General features: G+C 49.8%; 5 protein-coding genes across 5 annotated transcripts; all 5 read left to right on the forward strand.

Annotated features, from left to right (window-relative positions):
• The first annotated feature begins 942 nt into the window (after positions 1 to 942).
• LOC129781492 (uncharacterized) lies at positions 943 to 1,500 on the forward strand. Its single transcript, XM_055789198.1, has one exon. It carries the CDS (start codon positions 943 to 945, stop codon positions 1,498 to 1,500), a length of 558 nt encoding a protein of 185 aa, XP_055645173.1.
• A 3,639-nt stretch (positions 1,501 to 5,139) lies between these two features.
• On the forward strand, positions 5,140 to 5,697 carry LOC129781485 (uncharacterized). The gene has a single exon (XM_055789190.1). The coding sequence runs from the start codon at positions 5,140 to 5,142 to the stop codon at positions 5,695 to 5,697; it is 558 nt and encodes a 185-aa protein (XP_055645165.1).
• A 3,638-nt stretch (positions 5,698 to 9,335) lies between these two features.
• LOC129781486 (uncharacterized) lies at positions 9,336 to 9,893 on the forward strand. Its single transcript, XM_055789191.1, has one exon. It carries the CDS (start codon positions 9,336 to 9,338, stop codon positions 9,891 to 9,893), a length of 558 nt encoding a protein of 185 aa, XP_055645166.1.
• A 3,638-nt stretch (positions 9,894 to 13,531) lies between these two features.
• On the forward strand, positions 13,532 to 14,089 carry LOC129781487 (uncharacterized). The gene has a single exon (XM_055789192.1). The coding sequence runs from the start codon at positions 13,532 to 13,534 to the stop codon at positions 14,087 to 14,089; it is 558 nt and encodes a 185-aa protein (XP_055645167.1).
• A 3,638-nt stretch (positions 14,090 to 17,727) lies between these two features.
• LOC129781488 (uncharacterized) lies at positions 17,728 to 18,285 on the forward strand. The gene has a single exon (XM_055789194.1). The coding sequence runs from the start codon at positions 17,728 to 17,730 to the stop codon at positions 18,283 to 18,285; it is 558 nt and encodes a 185-aa protein (XP_055645169.1).
• The last annotated feature ends 1,378 nt before the right edge of the window (positions 18,286 to 19,663 follow it).

Raw genomic sequence — 19,663 nt, forward strand, 5'->3', positions numbered from 1 at the left:
CGAAGAATCGGAGCAGGAACCGAAGTCACCGGAACCAGCAGCAGCGGAGCAGAAATCGGAACGGAAGAAGAAGGTACCTGAGTGGCATCGCGAGTACGAGATCGATTACACCGGATTCGCGCTGAATGTCACAAGTTTTGTAGAGAATCTGCCGACATCGTTAGTTGAGATGAAGAAGAGATCGGATTGGGAAAAATGGGAGGTGGCGGTACGCGAAGAGATCGATTCCCTCAAGCGGAACGATACGTGGACGTTAGTCAAGCTACCCCAAGGCCGTGTCCCGATAACGTGCAAGTCAAGGATCTTCAAGGTAAAGCGAAACGAGGCCGACGGAGGAAATCGATACAAGGCGAGACTTGTAGCTCGTGGGTTCAGTCAGAAGGCAGGATTCGACTACACCGTAACATATTCTCCGGTTGCGCGACTAGACACCGTACGAGTGGTGCTAGCTGTCGCGAACGAGCAGAAAATGGCAGTCCATCAGATGGATGTGAAGACTGCATTTCTGAACGGTCAGTTAGAGGAAGAAATATACATGACCCAACCGGAAGGATTCGAAGAAGGGAAGGATTTAGTGTGCCAACTCAATCGGTCTCTGTACGGCCTGAAACAAGCCTCGAGAGCATGGAATGCAAGGTTCCATTCGTTCGTCGAGAAGATTGGATTTGAAAGGTGTTCCAGTGACCCGTGTCTTTACGTGAGAGGTTCCGGCGACGATCAGGTGATTCTGGTTTTGTTTGTCGACGACCTGCTGGTGGTTGGCCGCAACCTGAGACGGTGACGTGGAGACGGTAAAGCGTTGTCTAGCGAACGAGTTTGAAATGACAAACGTCGGGGAAGTGCGAAGCTTTCTCGGTATGAGAATTGATCGAGACGTGGAGAGGAGAGTTTTGCGAATCAGCCAAAGGAGAGTTTCTGGAGAGTTTGCTTCGACGTTTTGGCATGTCCGACAGTTTGCGGAAAGGAGAAGAAGCGGAACGTACCGATAAGCCGTATAGAGAGCTCATCGGATGTCTGACGTACGTAACACTGACGTCAAGACCAGATCTGTGTGCAGCAGTCAGCTACCTGAGCCAATTTCAAAGCTGTCCGACTGAGCAGCATTGGGTACAACACACCAAGAGAGTGCTACGTTATATTAAGGGAACGCTAGACTTGGGACTGGTGTTCCGGGCGAAGGATGAAGCATCGTTGATTGATGCTTTCGCCGATGCGGATTGGGCGAACGATCCTGTGGACAGACGGTCGCTAACAGGATACGTCTTTCGAGTGTGTGGCAGTACTGTTGTAAGCTGGTTGACGAGAAAACAATCGACGATTTCCTTATCATCAACGGAAGCTGAGCTTGTGGCGCTTTGCACGGCTGTGTGTCACGGAGTTTGGCTGGTTCGTCTGCTGAAGGATCTGTCGAGAGAACCGGAGAGTCCGGTTGTGTACTACGAGGATAACATGTCGACGATTCGAGTGTGGTGGAAGACGAGCGGGACACTGGCCGCTTAAAGCACGTAGACGTCAAGCATCGATATGTGTACATGAGGAGATTCAGCGGGGGCGTATTGTGGTACGTTACGTCCCGACTGGTGAACAGTTAGCCGATATTATGACCAAGGGCTTGCCAGTGGGCCTGTTCCAGAAGCATCGAACCAATATGGGGTTGGCAGGTTCCGGACATTGAGCGGGGGTGTTGAGTGTTTGCAACGTCCGAACCCTATTGTATCGACCAACCGGCCGAACCCACCAGCAATCGAGCTGTCAACAGGCGAGCGCATGGCAACCGCGTGTGAAATCATTTATTCAGTTTCTTACATTACACAACAACAGATCGTTTTCTTAAAGGTTAAATAAAAACACGTTTATAGTAAATCGCCGTGACTCTATCATAATGCCGATGTATCACTGCCCGTCATTTCCCATTAGGTTATGGGCCCAGTGATCGCGGTTACCGGTAAAAAGTGAGTTTTTCGCGTATCGAAATGGAAAAGGAAGGAGAAACGGCACGAGTCCCACAGTTCGACGGGTCGAATTTTCCACAATGGAAGTACCGGATGTTGGTGCTCTTGGAGGAACACGAGCTTCAGAATCGAGCATCGAGCGGGAAGCAGTGGAAGTCGACGAGCTGGTGGTGAAGGATGGCGAATCTCCAGCCATACAGGATACAGGATAACGAAGGCGATGGAGAAGCGGTTGAAGAAGGATAGAAAATGCAAATCACTGCTCATTTCACGGATCAGTGACAGCATGTTGGAGTATATCCAAGATAAAAAGACCCCGAGAGCGATATGGCTGGCTATGGAAAAAGTTTTCGAGCGGAAAAGCATCGCTACTCGTCTCCACCTTCAAATGAAGCTCCTCACACTGCGGTACGATGGTGGTAGTTTACAGGATCACTTCCTGAAATTTGACCGGATTGTCCGGGAGTACAAGTCGACCGGTGCGAAGTGCGAGGACATTGACATCGTATGCTATCTGTTGCTTACGTTGGGGCCGAGTTTTGCAGCAGTTGTAACAGCACTAGGAAACAGTATCGGAGGAGAATTTGTCGTTAGAATTCGTTAAGTGTCGATTGCTTGACGAGGAGACCAAGCGGAAGAGCGGTGTTGTCGGCGGTGGAAGCGGAAGAGCGAAGACAGATGGCGCAGCATTTAGTGGTAATTAATGGTGGTACAAGGAAAGAAAGGAAAAAGAACAAATGGAAGTGTTACGGTTGTGGTCGTGAAGGACACAAAATCGTTGACTGTCCGGAGAAAAACAAAAAGAAGGAATCGACGAAATCGAGTGCGCACTTAGGAAAAGATGAAAAAGGTGTGTGCTTTGTGAATGGTAATCGTAGTGTATTTTCGAAAACGGAAGAGGTGAGCTGGATAATCGACTCTGGTTCGTCTGAGCATCTCACGAATAATCGGGCGCTGTTCAAGAAGCTGGTCCCGATGAAGGAGCCGATGCTCAGTCTCAGTTGCTAAAGAAGGAGAGTCCATCGTCGCAAGAGAATACGGTGAGATCAAACTGTTTACCGTTTTAAATGGAAAATCGATTCCCATCACACTAAAGAACGTCCTTTACATTCCGGAAGCGCGTGTGAATCTCCTGTCGGTTCGGAAGATGGAGATTGCTGGTCTGAAAGTTGTGTTTGCCGGTGGTGTCGTGACAATTGAAAGAGAGTCGGATATGATAGCCGTCGGTGAGCGTCGTGGTAAGCTCTATGAACTAGACTTATTTCGTGAAGAACCATGTCTTAGTTGGTGCTTTATCCGTCCGGTAAAGTGCCAAAAGACCTTGAACTCTGGCATCGTCGTTACGGGCATTTGAGTGCGAAGAACTTGCAAGTGCTAATCGACAATGAAATGGTTTCCGGAATGAGTGCGAAGAAGGATAAGTTTTGTGGTGAATTTGTTTGCGAACCGTGCCTCGTAGGCAAACAGACTCGTAAGCCCTTTTCCGCGCGCGAGGGTAGGCGATCGAAAAGAGTTCTGGAACTTATCCATTCGGATGTTTGTGGCCCTGTGACACCGGTGGGCATTGGAGGTGAAAAGTTTTTCGTTACCTTCATCGATGACTTTACACGTTTCACGGTAGTGTACTTAATGGACTCGAAAGATCAAGTGACCGATCGTTTCAAGCAGTACGAGGCGTATGTGAGTGCGAAATTTGAGAAGCGCATATCACGGTTCCGCTGTGACAACGGCGGAGAATACAATGGTCGAGAGTTCCAGAGTTTCTGCAAGGAGAAGGGGATCCAAATCGAGTGGACCGTCCCCTACACTCCCGAACAGAACGGCGTTAGCGAGCGCATGAACCGGACGCTCGTAGAGAAGGCGCGATCCATGCTCGAGGACAGTGGAGTCAGTAAGCAGTTTTGGGGCCCTGCGATCCAGACGGCCGCGTACCTGACAAATCGCAGCCCTGCTAGTGCAATAGCTCAAGGTAAGACCCCATTTGAAATTTGGGAGGGCCGTAAGCCAAACGTACAGAACCTGCGAACGTTCGGAGCCGATGTGTACGTGCACATTCCCACTGAGCGTAGGAAGAAGCTAGACCGGAAATGGTACGGAAGGCGGATCGTGTTTCTGACATGTACTCTGTTCCTGTGGAGCCAGGCGAGTCTGACAGTGAAAGCGAGGATGAAGATGCCAGCATTCCTGATGAGCCGGATGGCGCTGAAGAAGATGATTTCGACAGCTGTGTCGATGAAACACTTCGCGAAGAATCGGAGCAGGAACCGAAGTCACCGGAACCAGCAGCAGCGGAGCAGAAATCGGAACGGAAGAAGAAGGTACCTGAGTGGCATCGCGAGTACGAGATCGATTACACCGGATTCGCGCTGAATGTCACAAGTTTTGTAGAGAATCTGCCGACATCGTTAGTTGAGATGAAGAAGAGATCGGATTGGGAAAAATGGGAGGTGGCGGTACGCGAAGAGATCGATTCCCTCAAGCGGAACGATACGTGGACGTTAGTCAAGCTACCCCAAGGCCGTGTCCCGATAACGTGCAAGTCAAGGATCTTCAAGGTAAAGCGAAACGAGGCCGACGGAGGAAATCGATACAAGGCGAGACTTGTAGCTCGTGGGTTCAGTCAGAAGGCAGGATTCGACTACACCGTAACATATTCTCCGGTTGCGCGACTAGACACCGTACGAGTGGTGCTAGCTGTCGCGAACGAGCAGAAAATGGCAGTCCATCAGATGGATGTGAAGACTGCATTTCTGAACGGTCAGTTAGAGGAAGAAATATACATGACCCAACCGGAAGGATTCGAAGAAGGGAAGGATTTAGTGTGCCAACTCAATCGGTCTCTGTACGGCCTGAAACAAGCCTCGAGAGCATGGAATGCAAGGTTCCATTCGTTCGTCGAGAAGATTGGATTTGAAAGGTGTTCCAGTGACCCGTGTCTTTACGTGAGAGGTTCCGGCGACGATCAGGTGATTCTGGTTTTGTTTGTCGACGACCTGCTGGTGGTTGGCCGCAACCTGAGACGGTGACGTGGAGACGGTAAAGCGTTGTCTAGCGAACGAGTTTGAAATGACAAACGTCGGGGAAGTGCGAAGCTTTCTCGGTATGAGAATTGATCGAGACGTGGAGAGGAGAGTTTTGCGAATCAGCCAAAGGAGAGTTTCTGGAGAGTTTGCTTCGACGTTTTGGCATGTCCGACAGTTTGCGGAAAGGAGAAGAAGCGGAACGTACCGATAAGCCGTATAGAGAGCTCATCGGATGTCTGACGTACGTAACACTGACGTCAAGACCAGATCTGTGTGCAGCAGTCAGCTACCTGAGCCAATTTCAAAGCTGTCCGACTGAGCAGCATTGGGTACAACACACCAAGAGAGTGCTACGTTATATTAAGGGAACGCTAGACTTGGGACTGGTGTTCCGGGCGAAGGATGAAGCATCGTTGATTGATGCTTTCGCCGATGCGGATTGGGCGAACGATCCTGTGGACAGACGGTCGCTAACAGGATACGTCTTTCGAGTGTGTGGCAGTACTGTTGTAAGCTGGTTGACGAGAAAACAATCGACGATTTCCTTATCATCAACGGAAGCTGAGCTTGTGGCGCTTTGCACGGCTGTGTGTCACGGAGTTTGGCTGGTTCGTCTGCTGAAGGATCTGTCGAGAGAACCGGAGAGTCCGGTTGTGTACTACGAGGATAACATGTCGACGATTCGAGTGTGGTGGAAGACGAGCGGGACACTGGCCGCTTAAAGCACGTAGACGTCAAGCATCGATATGTGTACATGAGGAGATTCAGCGGGGGCGTATTGTGGTACGTTACGTCCCGACTGGTGAACAGTTAGCCGATATTATGACCAAGGGCTTGCCAGTGGGCCTGTTCCAGAAGCATCGAACCAATATGGGGTTGGCAGGTTCCGGACATTGAGCGGGGGTGTTGAGTGTTGCAACGTCCGAACCCTATTGTATCGACCAACCGGCCGAACCCACCAGCAATCGAGCTGTCAACAGGCGAGCGCATGGCAACCGCGTGTGAAATCATTTATTCAGTTTCTTACATTACACAACAACAGATCGTTTTCTTAAAGGTTAAATAAAAACACGTTTATAGTAAATCGCCGTGACTCTATCATAATGCCGATGTATCACTGCCCGTCATTTCCCATTAGGTTATGGGCCCAGTGATCGCGGTTACCGGTAAAAAGTGAGTTTTTCGCGTATCGAAATGGAAAAGGAAGGAGAAACGGCACGAGTCCCACAGTTCGACGGGTCGAATTTTCCACAATGGAAGTACCGGATGTTGGTGCTCTTGGAGGAACACGAGCTTCAGAATCGAGCATCGAGCGGGAAGCAGTGGAAGTCGACGAGCTGGTGGTGAAGGATGGCGAATCTCCAGCCATACAGGATACAGGATAACGAAGGCGATGGAGAAGCGGTTGAAGAAGGATAGAAAATGCAAATCACTGCTCATTTCACGGATCAGTGACAGCATGTTGGAGTATATCCAAGATAAAAAGACCCCGAGAGCGATATGGCTGGCTATGGAAAAAGTTTTCGAGCGGAAAAGCATCGCTACTCGTCTCCACCTTCAAATGAAGCTCCTCACACTGCGGTACGATGGTGGTAGTTTACAGGATCACTTCCTGAAATTTGACCGGATTGTCCGGGAGTACAAGTCGACCGGTGCGAAGTGCGAGGACATTGACATCGTATGCTATCTGTTGCTTACGTTGGGGCCGAGTTTTGCAGCAGTTGTAACAGCACTAGGAAACAGTATCGGAGGAGAATTTGTCGTTAGAATTCGTTAAGTGTCGATTGCTTGACGAGGAGACCAAGCGGAAGAGCGGTGTTGTCGGCGGTGGAAGCGGAAGAGCGAAGACAGATGGCGCAGCATTTAGTGGTAATTAATGGTGGTACAAGGAAAGAAAGGAAAAAGAACAAATGGAAGTGTTACGGTTGTGGTCGTGAAGGACACAAAATCGTTGACTGTCCGGAGAAAAACAAAAAGAAGGAATCGACGAAATCGAGTGCGCACTTAGGAAAAGATGAAAAAGGTGTGTGCTTTGTGAATGGTAATCGTAGTGTATTTTCGAAAACGGAAGAGGTGAGCTGGATAATCGACTCTGGTTCGTCTGAGCATCTCACGAATAATCGGGCGCTGTTCAAGAAGCTGGTCCCGATGAAGGAGCCGATGCTCAGTCTCAGTTGCTAAAGAAGGAGAGTCCATCGTCGCAAGAGAATACGGTGAGATCAAACTGTTTACCGTTTTAAATGGAAAATCGATTCCCATCACACTAAAGAACGTCCTTTACATTCCGGAAGCGCGTGTGAATCTCCTGTCGGTTCGGAAGATGGAGATTGCTGGTCTGAAAGTTGTGTTTGCCGGTGGTGTCGTGACAATTGAAAGAGAGTCGGATATGATAGCCGTCGGTGAGCGTCGTGGTAAGCTCTATGAACTAGACTTATTTCGTGAAGAACCATGTCTTAGTTGGTGCTTTATCCGTCCGGTAAAGTGCCAAAAGACCTTGAACTCTGGCATCGTCGTTACGGGCATTTGAGTGCGAAGAACTTGCAAGTGCTAATCGACAATGAAATGGTTTCCGGAATGAGTGCGAAGAAGGATAAGTTTTGTGGTGAATTTGTTTGCGAACCGTGCCTCGTAGGCAAACAGACTCGTAAGCCCTTTTCCGCGCGCGAGGGTAGGCGATCGAAAAGAGTTCTGGAACTTATCCATTCGGATGTTTGTGGCCCTGTGACACCGGTGGGCATTGGAGGTGAAAAGTTTTTCGTTACCTTCATCGATGACTTTACACGTTTCACGGTAGTGTACTTAATGGACTCGAAAGATCAAGTGACCGATCGTTTCAAGCAGTACGAGGCGTATGTGAGTGCGAAATTTGAGAAGCGCATATCACGGTTCCGCTGTGACAACGGCGGAGAATACAATGGTCGAGAGTTCCAGAGTTTCTGCAAGGAGAAGGGGATCCAAATCGAGTGGACCGTCCCCTACACTCCCGAACAGAACGGCGTTAGCGAGCGCATGAACCGGACGCTCGTAGAGAAGGCGCGATCCATGCTCGAGGACAGTGGAGTCAGTAAGCAGTTTTGGGGCCCTGCGATCCAGACGGCCGCGTACCTGACAAATCGCAGCCCTGCTAGTGCAATAGCTCAAGGTAAGACCCCATTTGAAATTTGGGAGGGCCGTAAGCCAAACGTACAGAACCTGCGAACGTTCGGAGCCGATGTGTACGTGCACATTCCCACTGAGCGTAGGAAGAAGCTAGACCGGAAATGGTACGGAAGGCGGATCGTGTTTCTGACATGTACTCTGTTCCTGTGGAGCCAGGCGAGTCTGACAGTGAAAGCGAGGATGAAGATGCCAGCATTCCTGATGAGCCGGATGGCGCTGAAGAAGATGATTTCGACAGCTGTGTCGATGAAACACTTCGCGAAGAATCGGAGCAGGAACCGAAGTCACCGGAACCAGCAGCAGCGGAGCAGAAATCGGAACGGAAGAAGAAGGTACCTGAGTGGCATCGCGAGTACGAGATCGATTACACCGGATTCGCGCTGAATGTCACAAGTTTTGTAGAGAATCTGCCGACATCGTTAGTTGAGATGAAGAAGAGATCGGATTGGGAAAAATGGGAGGTGGCGGTACGCGAAGAGATCGATTCCCTCAAGCGGAACGATACGTGGACGTTAGTCAAGCTACCCCAAGGCCGTGTCCCGATAACGTGCAAGTCAAGGATCTTCAAGGTAAAGCGAAACGAGGCCGACGGAGGAAATCGATACAAGGCGAGACTTGTAGCTCGTGGGTTCAGTCAGAAGGCAGGATTCGACTACACCGTAACATATTCTCCGGTTGCGCGACTAGACACCGTACGAGTGGTGCTAGCTGTCGCGAACGAGCAGAAAATGGCAGTCCATCAGATGGATGTGAAGACTGCATTTCTGAACGGTCAGTTAGAGGAAGAAATATACATGACCCAACCGGAAGGATTCGAAGAAGGGAAGGATTTAGTGTGCCAACTCAATCGGTCTCTGTACGGCCTGAAACAAGCCTCGAGAGCATGGAATGCAAGGTTCCATTCGTTCGTCGAGAAGATTGGATTTGAAAGGTGTTCCAGTGACCCGTGTCTTTACGTGAGAGGTTCCGGCGACGATCAGGTGATTCTGGTTTTGTTTGTCGACGACCTGCTGGTGGTTGGCCGCAACCTGAGACGGTGACGTGGAGACGGTAAAGCGTTGTCTAGCGAACGAGTTTGAAATGACAAACGTCGGGGAAGTGCGAAGCTTTCTCGGTATGAGAATTGATCGAGACGTGGAGAGGAGAGTTTTGCGAATCAGCCAAAGGAGAGTTTCTGGAGAGTTTGCTTCGACGTTTTGGCATGTCCGACAGTTTGCGGAAAGGAGAAGAAGCGGAACGTACCGATAAGCCGTATAGAGAGCTCATCGGATGTCTGACGTACGTAACACTGACGTCAAGACCAGATCTGTGTGCAGCAGTCAGCTACCTGAGCCAATTTCAAAGCTGTCCGACTGAGCAGCATTGGGTACAACACACCAAGAGAGTGCTACGTTATATTAAGGGAACGCTAGACTTGGGACTGGTGTTCCGGGCGAAGGATGAAGCATCGTTGATTGATGCTTTCGCCGATGCGGATTGGGCGAACGATCCTGTGGACAGACGGTCGCTAACAGGATACGTCTTTCGAGTGTGTGGCAGTACTGTTGTAAGCTGGTTGACGAGAAAACAATCGACGATTTCCTTATCATCAACGGAAGCTGAGCTTGTGGCGCTTTGCACGGCTGTGTGTCACGGAGTTTGGCTGGTTCGTCTGCTGAAGGATCTGTCGAGAGAACCGGAGAGTCCGGTTGTGTACTACGAGGATAACATGTCGACGATTCGAGTGTGGTGGAAGACGAGCGGGACACTGGCCGCTTAAAGCACGTAGACGTCAAGCATCGATATGTGTACATGAGGAGATTCAGCGGGGGCGTATTGTGGTACGTTACGTCCCGACTGGTGAACAGTTAGCCGATATTATGACCAAGGGCTTGCCAGTGGGCCTGTTCCAGAAGCATCGAACCAATATGGGGTTGGCAGGTTCCGGACATTGAGCGGGGGTGTTGAGTGTTGCAACGTCCGAACCCTATTGTATCGACCAACCGGCCGAACCCACCAGCAATCGAGCTGTCAACAGGCGAGCGCATGGCAACCGCGTGTGAAATCATTTATTCAGTTTCTTACATTACACAACAACAGATCGTTTTCTTAAAGGTTAAATAAAAACACGTTTATAGTAAATCGCCGTGACTCTATCATAATGCCGATGTATCACTGCCCGTCATTTCCCATTAGGTTATGGGCCCAGTGATCGCGGTTACCGGTAAAAAGTGAGTTTTTCGCGTATCGAAATGGAAAAGGAAGGAGAAACGGCACGAGTCCCACAGTTCGACGGGTCGAATTTTCCACAATGGAAGTACCGGATGTTGGTGCTCTTGGAGGAACACGAGCTTCAGAATCGAGCATCGAGCGGGAAGCAGTGGAAGTCGACGAGCTGGTGGTGAAGGATGGCGAATCTCCAGCCATACAGGATACAGGATAACGAAGGCGATGGAGAAGCGGTTGAAGAAGGATAGAAAATGCAAATCACTGCTCATTTCACGGATCAGTGACAGCATGTTGGAGTATATCCAAGATAAAAAGACCCCGAGAGCGATATGGCTGGCTATGGAAAAAGTTTTCGAGCGGAAAAGCATCGCTACTCGTCTCCACCTTCAAATGAAGCTCCTCACACTGCGGTACGATGGTGGTAGTTTACAGGATCACTTCCTGAAATTTGACCGGATTGTCCGGGAGTACAAGTCGACCGGTGCGAAGTGCGAGGACATTGACATCGTATGCTATCTGTTGCTTACGTTGGGGCCGAGTTTTGCAGCAGTTGTAACAGCACTAGGAAACAGTATCGGAGGAGAATTTGTCGTTAGAATTCGTTAAGTGTCGATTGCTTGACGAGGAGACCAAGCGGAAGAGCGGTGTTGTCGGCGGTGGAAGCGGAAGAGCGAAGACAGATGGCGCAGCATTTAGTGGTAATTAATGGTGGTACAAGGAAAGAAAGGAAAAAGAACAAATGGAAGTGTTACGGTTGTGGTCGTGAAGGACACAAAATCGTTGACTGTCCGGAGAAAAACAAAAAGAAGGAATCGACGAAATCGAGTGCGCACTTAGGAAAAGATGAAAAAGGTGTGTGCTTTGTGAATGGTAATCGTAGTGTATTTTCGAAAACGGAAGAGGTGAGCTGGATAATCGACTCTGGTTCGTCTGAGCATCTCACGAATAATCGGGCGCTGTTCAAGAAGCTGGTCCCGATGAAGGAGCCGATGCTCAGTCTCAGTTGCTAAAGAAGGAGAGTCCATCGTCGCAAGAGAATACGGTGAGATCAAACTGTTTACCGTTTTAAATGGAAAATCGATTCCCATCACACTAAAGAACGTCCTTTACATTCCGGAAGCGCGTGTGAATCTCCTGTCGGTTCGGAAGATGGAGATTGCTGGTCTGAAAGTTGTGTTTGCCGGTGGTGTCGTGACAATTGAAAGAGAGTCGGATATGATAGCCGTCGGTGAGCGTCGTGGTAAGCTCTATGAACTAGACTTATTTCGTGAAGAACCATGTCTTAGTTGGTGCTTTATCCGTCCGGTAAAGTGCCAAAAGACCTTGAACTCTGGCATCGTCGTTACGGGCATTTGAGTGCGAAGAACTTGCAAGTGCTAATCGACAATGAAATGGTTTCCGGAATGAGTGCGAAGAAGGATAAGTTTTGTGGTGAATTTGTTTGCGAACCGTGCCTCGTAGGCAAACAGACTCGTAAGCCCTTTTCCGCGCGCGAGGGTAGGCGATCGAAAAGAGTTCTGGAACTTATCCATTCGGATGTTTGTGGCCCTGTGACACCGGTGGGCATTGGAGGTGAAAAGTTTTTCGTTACCTTCATCGATGACTTTACACGTTTCACGGTAGTGTACTTAATGGACTCGAAAGATCAAGTGACCGATCGTTTCAAGCAGTACGAGGCGTATGTGAGTGCGAAATTTGAGAAGCGCATATCACGGTTCCGCTGTGACAACGGCGGAGAATACAATGGTCGAGAGTTCCAGAGTTTCTGCAAGGAGAAGGGGATCCAAATCGAGTGGACCGTCCCCTACACTCCCGAACAGAACGGCGTTAGCGAGCGCATGAACCGGACGCTCGTAGAGAAGGCGCGATCCATGCTCGAGGACAGTGGAGTCAGTAAGCAGTTTTGGGGCCCTGCGATCCAGACGGCCGCGTACCTGACAAATCGCAGCCCTGCTAGTGCAATAGCTCAAGGTAAGACCCCATTTGAAATTTGGGAGGGCCGTAAGCCAAACGTACAGAACCTGCGAACGTTCGGAGCCGATGTGTACGTGCACATTCCCACTGAGCGTAGGAAGAAGCTAGACCGGAAATGGTACGGAAGGCGGATCGTGTTTCTGACATGTACTCTGTTCCTGTGGAGCCAGGCGAGTCTGACAGTGAAAGCGAGGATGAAGATGCCAGCATTCCTGATGAGCCGGATGGCGCTGAAGAAGATGATTTCGACAGCTGTGTCGATGAAACACTTCGCGAAGAATCGGAGCAGGAACCGAAGTCACCGGAACCAGCAGCAGCGGAGCAGAAATCGGAACGGAAGAAGAAGGTACCTGAGTGGCATCGCGAGTACGAGATCGATTACACCGGATTCGCGCTGAATGTCACAAGTTTTGTAGAGAATCTGCCGACATCGTTAGTTGAGATGAAGAAGAGATCGGATTGGGAAAAATGGGAGGTGGCGGTACGCGAAGAGATCGATTCCCTCAAGCGGAACGATACGTGGACGTTAGTCAAGCTACCCCAAGGCCGTGTCCCGATAACGTGCAAGTCAAGGATCTTCAAGGTAAAGCGAAACGAGGCCGACGGAGGAAATCGATACAAGGCGAGACTTGTAGCTCGTGGGTTCAGTCAGAAGGCAGGATTCGACTACACCGTAACATATTCTCCGGTTGCGCGACTAGACACCGTACGAGTGGTGCTAGCTGTCGCGAACGAGCAGAAAATGGCAGTCCATCAGATGGATGTGAAGACTGCATTTCTGAACGGTCAGTTAGAGGAAGAAATATACATGACCCAACCGGAAGGATTCGAAGAAGGGAAGGATTTAGTGTGCCAACTCAATCGGTCTCTGTACGGCCTGAAACAAGCCTCGAGAGCATGGAATGCAAGGTTCCATTCGTTCGTCGAGAAGATTGGATTTGAAAGGTGTTCCAGTGACCCGTGTCTTTACGTGAGAGGTTCCGGCGACGATCAGGTGATTCTGGTTTTGTTTGTCGACGACCTGCTGGTGGTTGGCCGCAACCTGAGACGGTGACGTGGAGACGGTAAAGCGTTGTCTAGCGAACGAGTTTGAAATGACAAACGTCGGGGAAGTGCGAAGCTTTCTCGGTATGAGAATTGATCGAGACGTGGAGAGGAGAGTTTTGCGAATCAGCCAAAGGAGAGTTTCTGGAGAGTTTGCTTCGACGTTTTGGCATGTCCGACAGTTTGCGGAAAGGAGAAGAAGCGGAACGTACCGATAAGCCGTATAGAGAGCTCATCGGATGTCTGACGTACGTAACACTGACGTCAAGACCAGATCTGTGTGCAGCAGTCAGCTACCTGAGCCAATTTCAAAGCTGTCCGACTGAGCAGCATTGGGTACAACACACCAAGAGAGTGCTACGTTATATTAAGGGAACGCTAGACTTGGGACTGGTGTTCCGGGCGAAGGATGAAGCATCGTTGATTGATGCTTTCGCCGATGCGGATTGGGCGAACGATCCTGTGGACAGACGGTCGCTAACAGGATACGTCTTTCGAGTGTGTGGCAGTACTGTTGTAAGCTGGTTGACGAGAAAACAATCGACGATTTCCTTATCATCAACGGAAGCTGAGCTTGTGGCGCTTTGCACGGCTGTGTGTCACGGAGTTTGGCTGGTTCGTCTGCTGAAGGATCTGTCGAGAGAACCGGAGAGTCCGGTTGTGTACTACGAGGATAACATGTCGACGATTCGAGTGTGGTGGAAGACGAGCGGGACACTGGCCGCTTAAAGCACGTAGACGTCAAGCATCGATATGTGTACATGAGGAGATTCAGCGGGGGCGTATTGTGGTACGTTACGTCCCGACTGGTGAACAGTTAGCCGATATTATGACCAAGGGCTTGCCAGTGGGCCTGTTCCAGAAGCATCGAACCAATATGGGGTTGGCAGGTTCCGGACATTGAGCGGGGGTGTTGAGTGTTGCAACGTCCGAACCCTATTGTATCGACCAACCGGCCGAACCCACCAGCAATCGAGCTGTCAACAGGCGAGCGCATGGCAACCGCGTGTGAAATCATTTATTCAGTTTCTTACATTACACAACAACAGATCGTTTTCTTAAAGGTTAAATAAAAACACGTTTATAGTAAATCGCCGTGACTCTATCATAATGCCGATGTATCACTGCCCGTCATTTCCCATTAGGTTATGGGCCCAGTGATCGCGGTTACCGGTAAAAAGTGAGTTTTTCGCGTATCGAAATGGAAAAGGAAGGAGAAACGGCACGAGTCCCACAGTTCGACGGGTCGAATTTTCCACAATGGAAGTACCGGATGTTGGTGCTCTTGGAGGAACACGAGCTTCAGAATCGAGCATCGAGCGGGAAGCAGTGGAAGTCGACGAGCTGGTGGTGAAGGATGGCGAATCTCCAGCCATACAGGATACAGGATAACGAAGGCGATGGAGAAGCGGTTGAAGAAGGATAGAAAATGCAAATCACTGCTCATTTCACGGATCAGTGACAGCATGTTGGAGTATATCCAAGATAAAAAGACCCCGAGAGCGATATGGCTGGCTATGGAAAAAGTTTTCGAGCGGAAAAGCATCGCTACTCGTCTCCACCTTCAAATGAAGCTCCTCACACTGCGGTACGATGGTGGTAGTTTACAGGATCACTTCCTGAAATTTGACCGGATTGTCCGGGAGTACAAGTCGACCGGTGCGAAGTGCGAGGACATTGACATCGTATGCTATCTGTTGCTTACGTTGGGGCCGAGTTTTGCAGCAGTTGTAACAGCACTAGGAAACAGTATCGGAGGAGAATTTGTCGTTAGAATTCGTTAAGTGTCGATTGCTTGACGAGGAGACCAAGCGGAAGAGCGGTGTTGTCGGCGGTGGAAGCGGAAGAGCGAAGACAGATGGCGCAGCATTTAGTGGTAATTAATGGTGGTACAAGGAAAGAAAGGAAAAAGAACAAATGGAAGTGTTACGGTTGTGGTCGTGAAGGACACAAAATCGTTGACTGTCCGGAGAAAAACAAAAAGAAGGAATCGACGAAATCGAGTGCGCACTTAGGAAAAGATGAAAAAGGTGTGTGCTTTGTGAATGGTAATCGTAGTGTATTTTCGAAAACGGAAGAGGTGAGCTGGATAATCGACTCTGGTTCGTCTGAGCATCTCACGAATAATCGGGCGCTGTTCAAGAAGCTGGTCCCGATGAAGGAGCCGATGCTCAGTCTCAGTTGCTAAAGAAGGAGAGTCCATCGTCGCAAGAGAATACGGTGAGATCAAACTGTTTACCGTTTTAAATGGAAAATCGATTCCCATCACACTAAAGAACGTCCTTTACATTCCGGAAGCGCGTGTGAATCTCCTGTCGGTTCGGAAGATGGAGATTGCTGGTCTGAAAGTTGTGTTTGCCGGTGGTGTCGTGACAATTGAAAGAGAGTCGGATATGATAGCCGTCGGTGAGCGTCGTGGTAAGCTCTATGAACTAGACTTATTTCGTGAAGAACCATGTCTTAGTTGGTGCTTTATCCGTCCGGTAAAGTGCCAAAAGACCTTGAACTCTGGCATCGTCGTTACGGGCATTTGAGTGCGAAGAACTTGCAAGTGCTAATCGACAATGAAATGGTTTCCGGAATGAGTGCGAAGAAGGATAAGTTTTGTGGTGAATTTGTTTGCGAACCGTGCCTCGTAGGCAAACAGACTCGTAAGCCCTTTTCCGCGCGCGAGGGTAGGCGATCGAAAAGAGTTCTGGAACTTATCCATTCGGATGTTTGTGGCCCTGTGACACCGGTGGGCATTGGAGGTGAAAAGTTTTTCGTTACCTTCATCGATGACTTTACACGTTTCACGGTAGTGTACTTAATGGACTCGAAAGATCAAGTGACCGATCGTTTCAAGCAGTACGAGGCGTATGTGAGTGCGAAATTTGAGAAGCGCATATCACGGTTCCGCTGTGACAACGGCGGAGAATACAATGGTCGAGAGTTCCAGAGTTTCTGCAAGGAGAAGGGGATCCAAATCGAGTGGACCGTCCCCTACACTCCCGAACAGAACGGCGTTAGCGAGCGCATGAACCGGACGCTCGTAGAGAAGGCGCGATCCATGCTCGAGGACAGTGGAGTCAGTAAGCAGTTTTGGGGCCCTGCGATCCAGACGGCCGCGTACCTGACAAATCGCAGCCCTGCTAGTGCAATAGCTCAAGGTAAGACCCCATTTGAAATTTGGGAGGGCCGTAAGCCAAACGTACAGAACCTGCGAACGTTCGGAGCCGATGTGTACGTGCACATTCCCACTGAGCGTAGGAAGAAGCTAGACCGGAAATGGTACGGAAGGCGGATCGTGTTTCTGACATGTACTCTGTTCCTGTGGAGCCAGGCGAGTCTGACAGTGAAAGCGAGGATGAAGATGCCAGCATTCCTGATGAGCCGGATGGCGCTGAAGAAGATGATTTCGACAGCTGTGTCGATGAAACACTTCGCGAAGAATCGGAGCAGGAACCGAAGTCACCGGAACCAGCAGCAGCGGAGCAGAAATCGGAACGGAAGAAGAAGGTACCTGAGTGGCATCGCGAGTACGAGATCGATTACACCGGATTCGCGCTGAATGTCACAAGTTTTGTAGAGAATCTGCCGACATCGTTAGTTGAGATGAAGAAGAGATCGGATTGGGAAAAATGGGAGGTGGCGGTACGCGAAGAGATCGATTCCCTCAAGCGGAACGATACGTGGACGTTAGTCAAGCTACCCCAAGGCCGTGTCCCGATAACGTGCAAGTCAAGGATCTTCAAGGTAAAGCGAAACGAGGCCGACGGAGGAAATCGATACAAGGCGAGACTTGTAGCTCGTGGGTTCAGTCAGAAGGCAGGATTCGACTACACCGTAACATATTCTCCGGTTGCGCGACTAGACACCGTACGAGTGGTGCTAGCTGTCGCGAACGAGCAGAAAATGGCAGTCCATCAGATGGATGTGAAGACTGCATTTCTGAACGGTCAGTTAGAGGAAGAAATATACATGACCCAACCGGAAGGATTCGAAGAAGGGAAGGATTTAGTGTGCCAACTCAATCGGTCTCTGTACGGCCTGAAACAAGCCTCGAGAGCATGGAATGCAAGGTTCCATTCGTTCGTCGAGAAGATTGGATTTGAAAGGTGTTCCAGTGACCCGTGTCTTTACGTGAGAGGTTCCGGCGACGATCAGGTGATTCTGGTTTTGTTTGTCGACGACCTGCTGGTGGTTGGCCGCAACCTGAGACGGTGACGTGGAGACGGTAAAGCGTTGTCTAGCGAACGAGTTTGAAATGACAAACGTCGGGGAAGTGCGAAGCTTTCTCGGTATGAGAATTGATCGAGACGTGGAGAGGAGAGTTTTGCGAATCAGCCAAAGGAGAGTTTCTGGAGAGTTTGCTTCGACGTTTTGGCATGTCCGACAGTTTGCGGAAAGGAGAAGAAGCGGAACGTACCGATAAGCCGTATAGAGAGCTCATCGGATGTCTGACGTACGTAACACTGACGTCAAGACCAGATCTGTGTGCAGCAGTCAGCTACCTGAGCCAATTTCAAAGCTGTCCGACTGAGCAGCATTGGGTACAACACACCAAGAGAGTGCTACGTTATATTAAGGGAACGCTAGACTTGGGACTGGTGTTCCGGGCGAAGGATGAAGCATCGTTGATTGATGCTTTCGCCGATGCGGATTGGGCGAACGATCCTGTGGACAGACGGTCGCTAACAGGATACGTCTTTCGAGTGTGTGGCAGTACTGTTGTAAGCTGGTTGACGAGAAAACAATCGACGATTTCCTTATCATCAACGGAAGCTGAGCTTGTGGCGCTTTGCACGGCTGTGTGTCACGGAGTTTGGCTGGTTCGTCTGCTGAAGGATCTGTCGAGAGAACCGGAGAGTCCGGTTGTGTACTACGAGGATAACATGTCGACTATTCGAGTGTGGTGGAAGACGAGCGGGACACTGGCCGCTTAAAGCACGTAGACGTCAAGCATCGATATGTGTACATGAGGAGATTCAGCGGGGGCGTATTGTGGTACGTTACGTCCCGACTGGTGAACAGTTAGCCGATATTATGACCAAGGGCTTGCCAGTGGGCCTGTTCCAGAAGCATCGAACCAATATGGGGTTGGCAGGTTCCGGACATTGAGCGGGGGTGTTGAGTGTTGCAACGTCCGAACCCTATTGTATCGACCAACCGGCCGAACCCACCAGCAATCGAGCTGTCAACAGGCGAGCGCATGGCAACCGCGTGTGAAATCATTTATTCAGTTTCTTACATTACACAACAACAGATCGTTTTCTTAAAGGTTAAATAAAAACACGTTTATAGTAAATCGCCGTGACTCTATCATAATGCCGATGTATCACTGCCCGTCATTTCCCATTAGGTTATGGGCCCAGTGATCGCGGTTACCGGTAAAAAGTGAGTTTTTCGCGTATCGAAATGGAAAAGGAAGGAGAAACGGCACGAGTCCCACAGTTCGACGGGTCGAATTTTCCACAATGGAAGTACCGGATGTTGGTGCTCTTGGAGGAACACGAGCTTCAGAATCGAGCATCGAGCGGGAAGCAGTGGAAGTCGACGAGCTGGTGGTGAAGGATGGCGAATCTCCAGCCATACAGGATACAGGATAACGAAGGCGATGGAGAAGCGGTTGAAGAAGGATAGAAAATGCAAATCACTGCTCATTTCACGGATCAGTGACAGCATGTTGGAGTATATCCAAGATAAAAAGACCCCGAGAGCGATATGGCTGGCTATGGAAAAAGTTTTCGAGCGGAAAAGCATCGCTACTCGTCTCCACCTTCAAATGAAGCTCCTCACACTGCGGTACGATGGTGGTAGTTTACAGGATCACTTCCTGAAATTTGACCGGATTGTCCGGGAGTACAAGTCGACCGGTGCGAAGTGCGAGGACATTGACATCGTATGCTATCTGTTGCTTACGTTGGGGCCGAGTTTTGCAGCAGTTGTAACAGCACTAGGAAACAGTATCGGAGGAGAATTTGTCGTTAGAATTCGTTAAGTGTCGATTGCTTGACGAGGAGACCAAGCGGAAGAGCGGTGTTGTCGGCGGTGGAAGCGGAAGAGCGAAGACAGATGGCGCAGCATTTAGTGGTAATTAATGGTGGTACAAGGAAAGAAAGGAAAAAGAACAAATGGAAGTGTTACGGTTGTGGTCGTGAAGGACACAAAATCGTTGACTGTCCGGAGAAAAACAAAAAGAAGGAATCGACGAAATCGAGTGCGCACTTAGGAAAAGATGAAAAAGGTGTGTGCTTTGTGAATGGTAATCGTAGTGTATTTTCGAAAACGGAAGAGGTGAGCTGGATAATCGACTCTGGTTCG

This window comes from Toxorhynchites rutilus, unplaced genomic scaffold (genome assembly GCF_029784135.1).
Source record: "Toxorhynchites rutilus septentrionalis strain SRP unplaced genomic scaffold, ASM2978413v1 HiC_scaffold_115, whole genome shotgun sequence".
Taxonomy (NCBI): Eukaryota; Metazoa; Arthropoda; class Insecta; order Diptera; family Culicidae; genus Toxorhynchites; species Toxorhynchites rutilus.